This window comes from Cygnus atratus, chromosome 19, assembly GCF_013377495.2.
Source record: "Cygnus atratus isolate AKBS03 ecotype Queensland, Australia chromosome 19, CAtr_DNAZoo_HiC_assembly, whole genome shotgun sequence".
NCBI classification, from domain to species: Eukaryota; Metazoa; Chordata; class Aves; order Anseriformes; family Anatidae; genus Cygnus; species Cygnus atratus.
Genome location: NC_066380.1, coordinates 3,067,584 through 3,085,172, shown reverse-complemented (window position 1 = coordinate 3,085,172; position 17,589 = coordinate 3,067,584). Strand labels below are relative to the sequence as shown.

Sequence of the window (17,589 nt, the reverse complement as noted above, 5' to 3'; positions counted from 1 at the left end):
CTCCGGCAGGCACCCAGGTGCTCAGCCAGCCACCAGCACAAGGTGTGCTCCCTCTCCCGAGCCCCAATATTTCCATCACCGACTTCCAGGGGCTGCAGTAGCTGCTGCCAGCAGCACAGCAGTACCCGCAGCGAGTCCACCCAAGTCCCTTCCCCATCCTGCAGAAGAAGCAAACCACCCTGCCATCCTCCTGCGACCCAACAGCCCTCCTACCTTCACACTCAGAGGATTTCCAGCGGGGCACCAAGCTTTTTGTCACCACAACGCTGCTCAAACCCAGCCCAAGTTAATAGAGAGCCAGTAATTATCAACAGAAGGCTTATTCATATGAACGTTCAGGAAAATTCCCAACGAACGCCAGAAGTCGTGCTGCCAGAGGTGCTAATTTTTGTCTCTGCAGGTAGGCAGACAAAATATTTGTCTTCTTTCTAAGAGGTGGTATTCAATTATATCTTAAAAGAAAGCAATGCACAACTTTTTTTTCTTTTGAATGAACAGAACACAACATTGCTTTTAATATTATATAAACTCCAATCTTCTAAAGTTGTGGAAGTTAACAAGTACTAGCACCCAGAAAGTGACTGGAGGATGCCAGGGTGTTGTGATTCCTTGGACACCTATGCAAAATGAACAGGAACTGTTCCAGAGCAGAGTCCACCCTAGTGGTGGAGTTTTTCCCACAATTTGCCTTGTAAACACAGGCTTATCCTGTCTTAACCCTGTGCCGAGTTATGCCCTCTCTCGCTGCCCTCAGCAGCAGAAAGCCGACAACTCCTCCACCTCAGTTTCCCAGCAGAACAGGAGAAAGTCACCTTCTCTAGAAAGATCCCCAGTGCTCTCAGAGAGCACTCTAATTGCCCAGCGCACATTCAGGTCAGGTACCCACTGAAGTGACTTTAATGAGCGAGATGGAAACTGTTTACAGCACAATCAAGAGAAGTTCGTAAACATTACAGCAGCCAGCAGCTCCCCTGAATGCACGGCACCGCAAGAGAACAGAGCAAGGGAAGAGAAGGGGAGGCCTGGGGGGGGACACCAAGGAAGGAGGAATGAATGAGGCACGTTTTTATCTGAGATTTTCATGCTGGATTTATACATTTCACTCCCAGACTCAGATATCTCCAGGGAAACTTTAAAAAGCAAATGGCCAAATCCAGCAGAGCTCCCTGGCCAGCAGCAGGCTCGCCCTGCCTTGACATACACAACTCTCAGGAACCACGGTCCTAGGGAATCATTTTATGGGTTTGGTGCTGGCCACTTCCCACCCGTTGAGGCCAGCCAGCACAAAAAGACAAGCAAGATCCTCTGCAGCTGTGGAGAAGAGGATGACACTTGCTGCAAGCAGGCATTTCATGGGCCTCTCAGTCCACTTTCTGTCCAACTGAAGTCCTCAGAGGTCACACACAGCTGAACTGGACACACGTAGATTAGCATCAGCCTAAAACGCCACAGAAAGTAAAGCACCAGCCCAGGCTTACGTCCATGCTTGCTCAGCTCAGGTTTGTGGGGTGTGACCAGAGAGCTCCATGTTGCCAGCAGGCCCCAAACGCTCCCATTTCACTGCACGCTTCTTTCCAGCCCAGCCCTCTTCCTCTCCCTGGCCGAGGGGTCTGGCAGCCCCTGCCCACACAGGGGCCCACTGCAGGTCTTAAAACAGAGTTACTGCTCCGAGGGAAAATAAACACACATGGAGAGAGACTTTGATACTATTTGATAGTAGTCATTATAGCTTTACTACCTGAGGAGTCACCCGAGCTTCTGTCACCCCAGACGTGCCTACTGCCAGACAGAGCTTAGAGTCATTTATTCCAAGCTAGACGTTTCTACAGGGCAATGCAAGTGAAGCTACAGAGAAACTTACAGAGTTACAACCCCAGTTGGCAGCACAGGCTCCACTGGCACACATTTCCAAGGCCTGCAGAGCGCTGCAGGAGCTGCCCAGACGAAGTCACCAAGTCACATTCCCCACGGCTCCTCTGCACAGCTGGCAGCGCTGCCTACGGTGCAGGACAGGCCCACAGGGGGGTACACAGCCCCCCACCAGGATTTCCACCCCAAAAATGACAAGTCAATTCCCCAAAAAGTTTTCAAGAAGAAACAACAAAAAAAAAAAAAAAGAAAAGAGATCAAGCCTGATGAAAAGCCAGTGCATTTCTCTGCAGCTCCTGCGCTGCCAGGGCAGGCAGACCAACGGCTTTAGCCGCATTGACTTTTCGTTTTCCCCAGGAGCTGACACACCAGAAAACACCTGCTTCCCTAATGAACCAATACTTGGAACCAGACATCCTACTAGCTGCTTTTCTAATAATTGCAAAGCAGAGAAAGTGAATTGATGGAAAACTACTATATTGCATGCAGTACGAGTATCCCCCTCCCATCCAAACACTGCGTTACCCCCACTTGTGACTACTAGAGGGGAAATAAAACACAACGAGGCTATAACAGAATAAACAACAACACTCCAAGCAACACTGCTGGGCCTCAAATCGCCTCCTGCTCAGACTTTTTGATTTTTTGACCTGGACGAAAAGGAGAGCCAAGCCCTGGTATTTGCATAAGCCCCAGAGAGCCTGAAGCTATTTTCTCCAGCCTTGCACAAATCTGTGTAGCGCCCAATTTTAAAGCTGAGCCTTAAAGTCTCTGCAGTGCGACTGAGAGCCTCCCATACAAAAACGCCCAGCACAGGCGAGGTCTCAGCATCCTCAGCACATGGTGCCGATGGCTCCGGGCTGGTGCCGAGGCAAACCCCGGCTCCCCCCCAGTATCCTCAGCCCCCCCCCGTCCTAGGAACTAGGCTGGAGCCACCCCACGGGGGGAGCGCCACGTCCCGGCGCCTTTCACCCCGCTCCTCCCGGGTGCAGCGGCCCTCTCCCTTCCCGGGAGGAGGCTCCTACCCTTCCCCTCCCCTCCGCTGCTCCCGGCGGGGGGCTGCTGGGTCCCGGGACCGCCCGGGAGGCTCCGGAGGCGGCGGGCGGGGACCGATCCTGCCGGGGCCCCGCTCCCCAGCCCCCGGCCCGGCCCCGCTCACCTCGAGTAGAGCCGGCGGGCGGCGGAGCCCGGGCTGTCGGCGGCGGGCAGGCACGCCATGGGCACCGGCACCAGCACCGGCCCCGGCCCCGCCGCAGCCCGGGACCGGGCACCGGAGTATGGCAGCGGCGGGAAGTGATGCGCCGAGCAAAGAAACTCGCGGGCAGGCCCCTCCTCCGGCTGATGTCAGCCCCGGGCGGGCAGCGGCCCTTCCTCCTCCTCCTCCTCCTCCTCCTCCGGCCCGGCCGCGGGGCTCCGCGCTGCCGCCGCCCCGGGAGCCGCCGCTGGCCCCGGAGCGAAGCAGCTCCCCTGGGGTGCCCTCACCCTGGGGTGCCCGCCTGCCCCCGGTGCCCACGTCGAGGCGCAGGCACGGCTCCTGCACAAAGGGCTTGGTGCAGGAACAAACCATCCTGCCTCCAGCCGCTCGGCTCCGCTGTAAAACCTCTCCCGGCTCGCTCAGCTGAGGCTCTGCTCCCAGCACCAAGTGCCTGCACCTGGAGGAGCACCGGGACCTGGCCCAGCTGCAGCCACGCCAGCAGCAGGGGTGCACCAGCAGCCCCCCGGCAGCCTGACACCAGCACCCGCCGCCAGGAGCCACCGACCAAGCAGCCAGGACCTGTGGCGGCGAGGAACACGCTCGGAAAAGGGATGTTTCCCTCCAGTCCACGGCAGCTGTCCCGTTGGACGCTGGCACCTCTTTTATTTATTGTCTCTCAGGTGTCCAGAGCTGGATGCAGGGCACTTCAAATGCTGCATGCGTCTCCCACTGTTTTCCACAGCCTGCAACGTTCCTCTAGGTTCGTGAGCTGATCGCTCGGCAGGAGCCTGCCTGTAAATGAGTGCTGCTTATCCAGCAACACCAAATTAAACATCATTATCGTCGCAGACTCCCCAAAGAAGTGCAGGCATAAATTGTGGCTTTCGGCGGGTTCCAGCAGCTCGCTCTGCAGTCCCGTCAGCCGTGCGGTCATGTGGGACCCTGTGGTCATGGGGAATCCAGAGCCACGTCCCACTTTCTGGCGCGTTTCACCCTAGGGACCTGTGCAAAAGCCCCTCTCAAGAGCAAGCAGAGATCCTGCTCAGGGAAAAACACCATCAATAACACCCTACTAGCAAACCACAAAAGCCTCTCTCCCAAGAATTAATTGATTGGGCATTTAAATCCAAAAGAAGGCTCATAAACAAAGTTGTATCTGTGTCTTAGCTTTGGAGTGGTCTCAGTTGTGCAGATTAACCACAGCAGCAGAAGCAGAACCCATCCTGCTGAGAGCCCAGGGAGGAGCAGGGGGGTCCTGGTGAGCGCCGCCCCACACAGCAGAAAGGGAGCCCCTCAGCACCCCGAACAGGCAGCCAGGAGGACCCCAGGCAGACCCACAGGCCAGGCTGGGGTGCCATGCCTCACACCAGCCAGCGTTTCACCCAGGTTTGCGGTTTCTCAGAGAGCAGCAAGCATCCTGGCACAAGCAGCCGTTCATGAGTGCATGGGAAGGAGTAACCATTCAGCCCGATGAGATTCTGTATTTCCAGAAGAGGGAGTTGTCCGTGCCTCCCCACAAGCCCCTCTTCAAGTTAAAAAAAAGAAAAGTGAACAAGATAAAAAGCAGCTGCTCTTGCCTCTGGCTACAGAGCTTCCTCAACCACAGGAGACAGAGGGTGCTTTGCTGCCCAGGGCCCACAGCGCTGGGTCGGCATTTAGGCATTTAATGAACGTGGGCAGATAGAGTAATTGCCCTTTAGAGAAACAATGCTGGAAAGGGGAGCAAGAGAAAGGCGGGTGGAGGCCAGCTTCCAGTTTGGGCTCACGCCAGATCTATGGTATTCCACAGAGCTCTGAGTAAACGAGTCACCCACACGCTAATGACACGGGAATCGCCGGGTCGAATTCCCCAGCCTGGGTTATGCGGGAGGTCAGGCTAAGATGAGCGTAATGGTCCCCTTTGGCCCTAAAATTCATGAATTTGCTATGGATAATTTATCATCTGACAAACTCAGTTTCTTTCTCTTCTTGTACAAGTGGCAAACGGGTCACAATAGATTTGAATTCATTAGATGAAATAATTCAATTACTTTGCTGTGGGTTGGGTTTGGTTAACCCTACATATTCATGCCAAGAGCTCCCTGCAAGTAGTTGGACCTAAGCCACAGCTCAGATCTCTTGCTCAGCTGCAATGAACCAGGCAGATTACATGTGTGCAGAGAGAAAGAAACCCCAATGCTTTTAAAAAAATACCACTAATTTATCTGGTGGATTGTGTCCACATTGCATCACACGTTGGGAAAGAGATGGAGAATTAGAACGACTCCAGATGAATGTGTTCAAGAGTGACCTATGAGAAAAAGGTAAAATAAATGGATTTGTTCAGTTTGGGTAAGATCAAGAGGAAGTGGAGTAATAATCTTTAAATATGAATAGGGCTGCTGCAAAAAACAAGAGTGGATCACAAGAAAGGGGGTAGCATACAGAATAGGATAGAATCCATCACAGGAGATGAAGGGTTTGTGTTAGACATTACTTACCTCTGCTGACAAATACCACTGCCAACAGCTTTTTATTCATTGTAAGACACCGCTGATTGCTAGTAAAGAGCAAGACCCATGAAATTATCTGAGTTCTTCTTCCTCCTGGTTACTGAACGCCTCTGTGTCTGAGCACAGGCTGGATACAACTTCACTTCATGCACAAACCCAGGCAGAATCACAACTCTAAGCGACAGGATTGTGGGATTCTTAACTCCCTGAGGCGTTCTTAGTATTTCTTTAAGGCACCGATATCCAAAGCTATCACAACACAGCACAGAGGAGCTCTAACTATCGCCACGTTTCCTACCATTTAGAAGAGACAACCGTGAAAGCAACAAGGCACAGAAAGCCGAGGGAAAGGCGGTGACAGTAACACAGAACAGCGATGCACTAGCCAGCCAGCAGATTTTGCAAAGCATATATGGATCATGAGGATTTAGGACCATTCCCCCACCGCCTCGATGTCTTCACCATCCAGACACACCAAGGAGTCAGGCACTTCCTCCAAGACATTAAGATCTCTCTTAATTAGCATGGTAGCTTTCCTGTGGCTCCTGAAATGGATTGCTGGTGGCCTCTGCTGGGGTTTACGTGCAAGAAAAGCATTGTAATTCAGGCTCCCAACACTGACAGACCCAAGCTGGAATCGCTGCTGAACTGGCACTATAATCGCCAGCTCTTACTAGCAACAGCTGGAATTATACACCATCACCTTGAACTGTCTTTTTTTTTTTTCCAAACTGGCAGGTTCTGAACGCACATTGCTATTACACTGCATTCGGAAAAAAAGGCTGACATTTTCTAAATTCCTTTAAAGGTAGCCTGCAAGGAAAAGCAGGCTGTGGTCTCAGTTTCTGTGGATATAGAAGAGAATATTTTTTCTTGCACTCATTTTGTTGTGACTGCCTGTGAAAGAACACAGGTGATCCTAGTATACAGGTGATCCTAGTGTATGGACAGGTGCATCCAGTTCCTGCCTCTTCCCCACGGACAATCATTTCACTCCTAGCTCACTTCCAACATGTTTGACAGAAAAGCAATACTTGTGAAGATGCAGGGTCCCTATCAATTCCCAAAAACATTAGGATAAAGAGACCTATTATCTTCCCAGCCAAGAGAAAAAGGCAACAGTTACTCAAATGTTAATAAGTGGCTGAAGAGGATGTGAGCTTGAGCCCCAGAGAGGGTCTCTCTGCTCTGCAGTTGTGCCTGTTTCAGGCATGCATGCACACAGGTAAATTATTCAGAGAAGCTCGTTACTCAGAGATAGATGCTATAAATGATCTGCTAGCAGGCAGACAAAGTGGTTTGTCAACACTTGTCCAGCACAAATGTTCACACAGCCACACACTGAACTGAATCAGAGAACTGATCCAAGCGAAAGATAACCCAGCAAACCTCCTCTCCGCGCACCTGCGGGGGGATGTTCCAGCGAGATCCGTTTCCTTCCCAGATGAAGAACACGGGGCTAGAAGGGAGGGGATGATGGGACTGCTTTCCTGTGAAACATCCCCCTTGATGCTGCCGTATGCTGGTTTGTAAAATTGAGATAATGAAACTACACACTTTTACCCGTTCCTCCTGGGAAAGAACAGAGAATTAATTTCTGAAGATCTTAAATGTATTTCTGAGCTGCAAGCAAAGCAGTTTGAATAAGCCTGAAATGAGTGTGAAGATGGGTAGGAGAGAAGTTAGCCTTATTTGAGAAAAAAGGGATAATAGAAATGCCCCTGGAAGGTGTAAAGGCTGATGTACAAATCTGGGCCACACACAGCCCGTCTGAACCTGGAATGTTTGCTTTGGCTTTGGGATTTTCATAAAACGTAATTAAGTGATTTGCAACAACATCCTCCTCAGAACAGCCCAGAGCCACGCAGGAAAGTCTTGAGGGGGCAGGGATGGGTTTCAGCAGGAGTGCTTAACCATTCCTGTTATTTAAAACAATACATTAAGAAGAATGAGGTTTAATATCTGTCTTTGGGGAACAGAACCCTGCATGCATCTGGAAGATCTAATGGGTCTAAATAAAACCGCTGCGATGCACAGCTTTTTTTTTTTTCAAGACCTGGGAAGGAATTACATTTTTCAAGAGCTTTTGCAACCCTTCCTTCCACTGAATCTGGTCCTAAGGCAACAAAACTCCTCTGTTCGGGGAGTGGGACTCCATAATGATTATTTCCTCTCCAAAGTAGATGCAGAAGAGTTTATTACAATCTGCAGATAACCCGTAATAGAGACTCACAGCCAGAAATAGTATTCATACCTGAAATAAGCAAGATCATCCGAGAGTTAGGAGCTGCTTTGCTGCCTGTGGTTGTCTCTTAAAAGCACCTGGAGCACAGACACCCAGGGAAAGCTCTGAGTAATGAGCTTCTCTGAATAATTTACCTGTGTGCATGCATGCCTGAAACAGGCACAACTGCAGGGCAAAGAGACCCTCCCTGGGGCTCAGGTTCACACCCAGAGCTACAGTGCCCGGAGCTAGCAACCAGAGTCATGGTGGGTAGGATATTATTGGGCTGTCAGGCCAGGTCAAACCCCTTCCCACAGTCTGGAAGGTGACACACCAAGGGTGCTCTTAGCTTCCTTTCCCCACCCCAGGATGAGCCTTTCATGCCCAGCCCTCTCTTCCCCTGGTAAGAAGAAAGACTTGAATGTCAGCGACAGGAGGCTTTTCTTAGAGACGTTTTATCAAAGCTTTATTGCTCAGGCAAATAACCCTGAGCTCCTATTCACGATTAGCTCATATTTACAATGATGGCAAAGGGTTTGTTTCACCAACTTCAGTTCCAATAGCCAACAGACAAATAACCAATTTCTCCTGCTGGAAGTCTGGGAAAACCGCCTACTAGCACTAACTCAAATAAGAAGTCATCTTTTGTTATACTTAAAAGCCCAGGGGGAAAATACACATTCTCACCTTGGAAGGGGGCTTTCTTTCCTTTTTAAATTGGAACAGTTGGTAATGACATCAATTACAAGCAAGCGTGTTTGGGTTTGTTTTTAAAACAGATTGCCAATATTTACACTTCAACTGCTTTGCTTAGCCAAGTTTCTGCAAGTGCTTCCCAAATACTCCCGTGTAACTGACAGCGTTTGTTTCTATTTAATTGGCCAACAGCTCAGGACCAGAAATGGAAGGTGCGAAAGGAGATCGCTCCGTGTGGTGTTAGCAGCCACACCGCAAGGTCACAGAGCTTCTGAACGCCAGGCAGCATAGCCCTCCAGTCCCCAAAGCAGCACTTGTGACAGGAAGCACTTTCTGTTTATAACCAAAGAGCTGCAGTCTAACCACACGAGCTCATGTCTAAACACGTCAACTTCTTAATTAGCAATGAAATTCAATGCAAAAATGTCGCTATTTACATCCCAGCACTTCCAGGTGCTTATGGCAGGATATACAGTTTTGATGGTGGTGGTGGTGTTTTCTACATTTCTTCCACTTGAAAATAAGTGAAATAGAATACTAAGACAATTTTATGACAACATGAAACAACATTTTCTTAGAATAATAATTCCCATTTTAGGAATGTTAATGGGCACAGTTAACATAGCACACTATCGGCGCCATTAATGCTGATTTTTGAGCAAATAACAGAATGCAAAGACAGTTTCAAAGGCCTGAAAAGAAACTAATAGTGAACTGGTTTTTTTTTTTTAGAAAAGCAACTGGGATGACCCAAGTATCTTCAGCCTTCTTAGTCCAGTACAGGACATAGTCAAAAAGGGTATGGAATGTCAATCCATCACTCCCAAAAACAGCTCAGTTCGGATGACACGAACAAGATGAAAATGCACGTGCTAAAACAAAGGGGCAGTGAAAGGCTATTGGTACTGGGAGGTAACAAACCAAGCATAATTCCACAAAGCAACACAATAGCAAAGAATATAAATATCAGCTACTGGCATGATGCAAAACTAAGCAAGTCAATTAACTTAACTTGCTTAAGAGAATTAAGGTGTGACAATCATAGGTGACAGTTAACTTTACAGACAAGAAAAATTCTGGCAATAGAAGGAAGGCTTTTTAATCTAGTTGAGAAAGGCACTTTCAAAACTTGCAGTTAGGCAAATTCAGACTAGAAATAAGACGTGATGTTTAAATGTAGGTAATTAAGCAGTGAAACGACTAACTTATTAGGAACCTAGTGCTCTCTCCATTAGTTTCTATCTGAAAGAATGGTGTTTAAGTATGCTGCAGTTCAAACACAAGTTCTGGGTCTGATGCAGCATTCACTTAATGAGAGCATTCATGTCAGAACTCTAATTAGACAATCTGCTCTGTCATCTGTAAAATCTGTCTTCTTATTTTACCTATTGATTAGTTGTATCCTTTGATATTTTAAATTTTTCCTGGACTGGCAAATCTCAACATCATGGTTGACATAACACTCATGTTTTCATTGTGACATGTACTGAAGTATTGATCACACTGTGTGATTAGCAGCCTGTATTGCCTAAGGGACAAAATGAACGTTAACGTTTGTTCAAGTTGTCCATTGAGATCAAACATTTGTGTCCTTTGTTGATAGCAGCCCGAAGGCTGCATTGGCCTCTTGGAAAAAAGCAGAGTTCTGATTCTGTATGAGATGTTTGGGAGTGGCAAAACACAGCGTTAGTCTGCGTTTACAGTCCCATTCCCTTACTTTTCCCTGGAAATGCAAAGGGAGCCAAGGGAGTGGCTTGGCTGCTCAGAGCAGTGTGTCTACTACCTCCTGGCTGCTGCTTTTGACTTTCATTCGAGCGCTGACAAATGATGTTGTCATAGAAACATACGAATCACATCTGGGAACCCTTCCAGTTGAGACTATGCACAGGACAGATCACTTCACTTGCCTGTCTCTACATCTCTGCAAACTTCTCACCTTTCTACCAGACAGCAGAATTAAACAAGCCCAGATTTTCCTACCAAATTCTTGCAGTGGCAGCACTCCTTGCTCAGAGCGGCTCAGCAATAGAAATCCATTGTTTCCAGGGGCATCAGTTCTTTCTCTTGGTGAAGACAGTGGCAACACTCCCACCAACTTTGCTGCCAGCAGAGATTCCTCAGGGTCAGCTCCTCTACTTACATAAACTGGGATAGCTGTTTACTGTAACAGGGCCGCATCACTTTACATCAGCAGAGAATTAAGCCTTCAAACATGTTATGCTTATTTTCCATTGGAGATGTGTATGCAGCTAGTATCTATTTTCCTTTGCACTTAGCTCCATATAGATTGATTTCATCAATAGTAAGACAATACTTTTGCCAGCTTATATCCAAAGAGACAGAAAAAAATGCCCAAACAAATACCAGTCACAGATATGAATAATCTTGGGTTAAATGACCATGCTGTCTAGAATCCCAGGGGACAACAGCAGAAACAGTGCCAACTCTGAGGGCAACCTGACTTGACAGAGCATAACAAGGCAAAAAACAATCAGTTGCATTAGCTTATCCTGCTGCTTCTCCACTGACAATATTTTGGATTGGCACTTAAAGGTAAAGGAAATATAATCAAGGGGAAATCAGGTAAATTTATGAGCAAACATAGTGACCTCTGGGACTGTTCTTAATAAGTGGGATATATAAAGCTCTTCTGCTCTCACAACCTGCCAACTGTACTGGTGTCCCAGCTGGGACTGGGCACATCAGTGCTGATACAAGGCAGCTGTTGTACGACAAAGACAAGCTATCACGGAGTACCTGTACATGCCACAATATACCCATCTGCCCAAGAATTTCTACCTAGGTAATAAGATAAGCTTCTCACCTGTCATTTGCAAATGGTGCAGGTCTGAAATTAATGGCCTGCAAATTGCTGAGCAGAGATAAAGAACTGAAAGGTGCAGGAGGGACTCTGAGAGTCACTGAAGGCCCAAGGAGAGCACTATAAAGAGGAAACCCTGCAAAAGGGAAGTGGAAGCTCTGGTGGGCAGTATCTGCTGTGTGGGCAGGACTTCAACAAAGAAATAAGCAGCAGCAAAGGCAGGACAGGAGGACCCAATTCCTGGATATTTGTTTTGTTTGGAGCATTTGGGTTTTGAACATAAAACATTTCCTGAAGGAAGAGGCTGAAATCTTGCTATTCTTGGTAGCTCTTTGATGCTTTGGTGAAAGATTGAAGCATAACAAAGTAGCACTGGAACAAAAAGCACAGTAAAACATGATTAGAGTGTACAAAGCTTTGTGTCTTTGCTGCCAAGGACTCTGTATTCTCCAGCTCAAAATGAATTTTCCTTCTTACGTTTAACGTCACAAGTATACCCAGGTGCATGCTAAACTGTATGCTTAAATCCAATCACAGTAAGCCCAGGATACCCGGTGAGTCAGGAGGTTCTGAGCTTCATTACTAGTTATGGTAATAAGGCAAATTCCTCAAGTGCATGCAGTTCTGCAGGAGCTGATGAACCCCCTGGCCTCATGCTGGTTCCACGTATGTTATGTTTAACCATTGCCCTGAGATGGGAGCCGGATCAGACAAGTGTGCAGTGTCTGATACAGAAGATATGTGGCACTGTCATTCAGGTCTTGGTAATGTATGGTGATGAAGGCAGCACTGCAAAAATGATATTGCTGCTGTCTCACATGGCTCCATGTCACTGTGCTTGGATGACAGTAAATGGGAGAATCTGAAGACAATAAATCATTGTCCACTTGTCTGATCCCTCCTTACAGAAGCACTGGTTGCAGCTTATAGCAGACTTGGTCTCACTTATGTGTGTTACCAGCTGTTTTGGAGGCCCTTGTCAGGTAGACTCTTCCACAGCTCCAAACCAAATGCACGAACTGGGCGGTGATCCTGAGCTGCAGACTCCACCATCTGCAGGGCTGTGCAAGTAGGGAACAGGCTCTGCTTGTCCTCTCTCTGAGTTTGTTGTGCACAGGTATGCTGCGTCCTTCTACCTACTGCCCTGGTTTTGTGCACAAGGAACGTATGCCTGCAACTTGCATGCCAGGTCCAGCCCCTACCAAAAACCACAGGAATCTTTGCATCAGCTTCAGTGGGTTTAAGGTCAGGCTTTAAGATACCTCATAACTTTGTAATGCTGTAATTCTGCCCTACCACCTACCCTTCCTTTCCATTTTACAGTGCATGGAGACAATGTGCAGGGAAATGTGCCATTTTACCTGTGGATCGTTGAATTAAATTGCCTCCTCCCGGCCTGGTGCTATAAATCCTCTCGCAGCTGAAGAGCCCCGTTTACTACAGCAGGTTTCCATAGCAATCGTGCGCTCTCCCACGTTCAGCTGCACAGTGCAGGCAGTCTCTCCATCCTTTGCTTCTGATTCCATTCACATAGTCTCCTACTGATAGGAAAAAAAAAAAAAAAAGGACCATGAATAGCTATTTCCTATCTTTACACACTTTTCCCTGATAACTGTATGATTTATATATATTTTAACACATCAAGCGAGCACTTGCTGTTTTCCACACACCATTCAACATGCAGCATAAAATGCAGATATTCCGAAGGTATAGTTCTTTGATGACACACATTATCCTTATTATTTCAGGGCTTCAATGGGAAAATACAAGCTTAAGATTTCCTTGTGTTTCTGGCTGTAATGACTGCAAAGGAAGAGCGTCTCTATTGCAGTAAATCCCCCCCTAGGCTTGCGGCAGCCTCATGGTAGCTCATCTGCATTTAAGCAGTTCTCTGTACAGCACTTAGTACAACACAGTAGCTGAGTGTATGACACAGGCCATGGGAAATGTATCTGCTTACTGCTAACAAGATGGGAAATAACATGAGCTGCTAGGATTAAAAGAACAGAAAGAAGATCAGTATTACCAGCAAAAATTCTGCAGCCAGGCTCAGACGCACCCGTATGTATCTCTGAGTGTTGTGCACGAACGCTGCTATTTTACAACAGTTTCTTTCTGTGAAAGAAGAAATTTGTGTCTTATCTCAGGAACTGTGACAAGGCTTTGTCAATGGGGCAGCAAATTTATCTCAGTCTTAGTTTCCTGCTGGTTTGAGAGATAATAAGTACCTTTATGAATGACTTCAATATGTAGCACCCAAGCCTAAGTTCTTTGCAGCTCCAAATCAATTCCCAAATTAAGTGTCTTTACTTTTGTCCCTTTTCAGTTCAGCTAGTGTTTTGTCATGGATTTCGATGGGTACAGGATTGGGCCCTTGGCTGTCAGACTTCAGAGCAGTACACTTTTTTTTAATCAGCTGCCTTCCCACCATATGCTTACTACAAAATTCTTGTCACATCCAGCTTGCAGCTAAAGCCTAGATTTGTGGTTTGATTGTTTGCTAACGGAGAATTTCTATGAAAAGTGGTTTACAATGTAAATTGCTTAGTCAGGCACTGTAAAAACAACAACAAAACAAAGAAAGAAAAAAAAATCAACAACAAAAAACCCACACCACCAAAAACCCAAGTACCATTTTTTCCTTTTGGCTGGACCTATTTCCCATCAGTGGAGGAACTCGCAGTGCTCCCACAAAGGCAGGCGCACAGGGCAAACCTGCACGAGAAAGAAAGGAGTGCATGTGTACTTGCCAGAGCGGTGAATTTCTGCTTATAAGACCCTTGGAGCACATCTGGTGGGGACAAAACTATGTCTGCATGATATGCAGCAGCTTCAAACCACAGAGACTTAGGAGGAATTTCTAGTTTGGGTTCACATACATATGCACTTCCTGAATTTTGCTAGGCCTTGTGGGTTATTGGTTTAAATATTTCCTAAACAGTGACAGTGCACAGCAGTGACAGTGCAAACTGCTCTGGAAGGTGAGCCTGCAGCCGAACCGATGTGAAATAAACCTGCAGGCTCCAAGCACCCTTCTACAGGGCTCAGCAATTACCAAGCTCGCTGGTACCTTGCTGAAACACTGGAAAAGCCACACCGAAGCTCGGAGTGCCACAGTGTGGCAGAGCTGGGCACTTCTTGTCCCACCTCACTGGGCATGTAAGGGTACCTGTCAAGATCCCCAGAAACTGCTGGCCAGGAAAAAGCAGGCTTGCATCTTGTCGGTGTGTTCTCTGTGGGATAATGCCATGCAATGGGTTATCAGCATCTCTCCTGGCACGTTTTTAGCTACAGAAACTTTGCAATATCCTGCCCTGAAAAAAACTACAATGGCTTTTGTAAAACCTGTAACAGGTATGTGATAGCCTGTAGTCGAACCTGCTTAAACTAATAGGTGGTGGTCTGAGTACGCCTGCAAGGGAAACTAAGTGTTTGAGGACTGATGCATCATAAATGCCATGTGAGTAAAAACATGGGGCCCAGTTCTGTCTTAGTTCCATGTGATGGGGGCTGGGGAGTCAGCAGGACAGAACTGTGCAAGACTGACTCATTTTGCTCATACAGACTTAAAACACACATCCAAGCGGATTTGCTCCTCTCTGACTCAGTTCACACTTGGCTCCCTGACTCGGGAGTTTCGCACTCTGCAGCAGAGGGATTTGGCCCAGTGATAGGTAGGTTCCACGTCCTCATCTCCCAGCAGATTTGTGGTCTAACACTCCATGACGTGCAGCACAACACGCTGGCAATCTGGCGCTCTCCTGGCTCTCATCAGCTCCAACAGCTTGCTGAGAAATAACGGTGCCAAAAAAAATGCCAGTCCGACCCGAGTGACTTCAGAAGCATCGCCCGTGTGCAGCCGAACGCGCTGCCTGGCACGGCTCCTGCAGTCCTGCTCCTCCTGGTGCCTCCCCAAACTGAGCAGATGTGGGACGAGCCCTGGGCTCTCCTGGTTGCTGTTGGCCTCCCAGCTCACCCAGCCTTCCCTGAAAGTTGCCCTCCTGCTGCTGAGGTTTCACGTTGCTGTTCTGTCCTCTCTCCTCTGTGCCAGTCTCGAGCTCTGCTCTGCATCGAGCTCTGCTCGATGGCTGCCTCTGAACCCTCAGGCTGCAATTTAGGCTCTTATCTCTCGCACGCCCTGAATAGCTGCGGCTCCCCTCTTGGACAAGCTCTGCATTCTTAGCACTGAAACCTCTAATCAGGCCGAAACCTTGGCTTGGAACAGCTTGAGATGGGAACTTTGTGACTCCAGTCTGCAGCTCAGGAATTCCTTGTTTGGTTAGACTTGAAAAGCTGAAATGCTGCGGATATCTGAGCACAGACTGCAGCTACATTTATTAGATTAGCAGTTTGAGTCTGTATCTTCAAGAGAACTTCTCTAGAGACCACAGGGATCCTTGTAGATGAAAGGATGTGGTGTCAGTATCTTGCCTCACCATCTGAGTACTTTCCAGTAATAACGAACACTTACAATACTGACATTGCTGCTGAGAGCAAATCTGTAGAATTATAAAGCACGAACAAATAATTGAGGACATAAACCAGAAACAAGAGTCAGATTCAATATAAACCAAAATGCTGATGGAACAGTACATTAGTCTGCTTTGCTCTGCAGCGAGGACACCTTGGAGAAGACATGATGTCTTTCCTCAGGGTACTTACTGAAATTCAGCCCATGATGGCAGTAATTGATGGTCACTGCTGAAGGGAAACAAAAAATTATTTTCACCCTTGTTTACTTGCCTTTATCATATTCATGTGCCCTCCATGACTATCTGAGCCAACAGCACCTACAGCTTTGGGAAGTGCAGAATTTCAGCTTATGTGAGAGGATATTTGTGGGAAGGAAGTTTAGAACTCAGAAATGTAGGAATTTCACAGGAAATTAATATCTAAGGATCATCCAACTAAGGAAAAGAAGTGGCATCAAACAATCAGCCTAGTCTTGGCCGTTATATATTGATCATAACAGTTTCGGTTGTAATCACAGGTGCAGGGATTAGCTGTAACTTTGGGACAAACAGCTGCAGGAACCAACTCTCCCAAAGCAATGCATAGGCAGCACGCAAACAGAACAGGGCAGGTTCACCAGCTGAGATGTGATGTAAGGGACGTTTAGCCTTCTGCAGCCACCGTTTTGGGAAGGTTTAAGAAAAGCACTGGCAGGCCTCAGTGCGGGACACCACTGCCCACTGAAGCCCAGCACAAAGATGCTCTAAAAAGGCTGGGTATGGAAAAGAAGAGGAGAGCGAATCACTGCTATAGCAAGGGTTTTCCAGCTGCTACCCATTCCGGGTTGTCTTTGACCAAGTGGCAACTGCCACCCTCCTGGGTTGTCCTGGCAGAAACTGGGCTCTGAGCGACCCAGCGCTGAAAGCTTCATCTCCTGTCTGTGATCTGAGGCCGCCCTCTGCTGTTCGCTGCATGAACTGTTCCCTCTTGCTGAAACGCAAGGTAAGAACCAGGGTGGTTACCCCCGGATTTCACGTAATGAAACTTAAGCGCTTTGACCCTAAAAAAAGTCACTCACAAAGGTGGAAAAATCTAATCTGATATCGTATACTCGCTTTATATTCTCAAGCTCTTCTTTGTAATCACAAAGGCAGGTTATTCTTTTTTTTTTTTTTTTTTTTTTTTCCCCTAAATATAAACCAAATTTCAGAATTAAGCCCCCCACTCTCCTGAAACCAGGATTCAGGTGTGCAAGACAGGGATGCTGGAGAGCAGGATCAAAGGCTGGACCAGCCCAGAGAGCAAGGTGTGAGGAGAGGTGCCCTGGGATGAGGACTCGGGTAGGGCTGGTTTCTCCCCCTGCACCAGCACCGTGCCCTTTTCCCATCCCAGAACTGCAGAGCTGCTTCCAGCTGGGCCCCGGGTTGGGCTCACTGCTCCTGAACCACCTTGCCCGCCGCTCCGCAGCCATCCAGCCCCGGGACCCATCGCCGCCAGGATGCCAGGCGCCCTGGGAAGGCCACAAGGGCTTGTCAAGAAAGCTGCTGGCGTCTTGCCCCAAGTTTGCAAGCTGAGCTCAGCCTTCAGGCACCTCTTGTTGCTGTTTGTTTTTTTCGCTGTTCCTAATGGCCTCTCCCCGTGCTGCCGTTGCTGTCGCCCTGCATGGAGAGGCCCAAACAAAGGTGTGGCGATGGCTGACGGCTGGCAGGGCTCCTGGGACTCTCTGGATGGCCTCGTGCACCTCCCAGCACTCAGGGGCAGGGCAGGCACCAGCCTGGCCTGGTTTCAGAGGAACCTTTGCATTCCCAGCTGGTGCCGGGGAGCTGGTGCCTGCAGGTGG

At 48.1% G+C, this 17,589-nt stretch overlaps 1 protein-coding gene across 4 annotated transcripts in view; it reads right to left on the bottom strand.

The window, feature by feature from the left end:
- GPSM1 (G protein signaling modulator 1) overlaps positions 1–3,646 on the bottom strand; it is a 73,029-nt gene extending 69,383 nt beyond the window's left edge. For 2 of the 4 annotated variants that reach the window (XR_004780081.2, XR_004780083.2), the window contains exon 1: positions 3,029–3,148. Coding sequence is in view for 1 of the 4 variants with exons in the window: in XM_035555264.1 (XP_035411157.1) it covers positions 3,029–3,087 (59 nt within the window). In the remaining 3 variants the exon portion in view is untranslated. Of the gene's footprint in view, positions 1–3,028; positions 3,191–3,629 lie in introns of those variants that run through there. The other 2 variants (XM_050714586.1, XM_035555264.1) reach the window with 2 other exon arrangements.
- Positions 3,647–17,589: the final 13,943 nt, after the last annotated feature.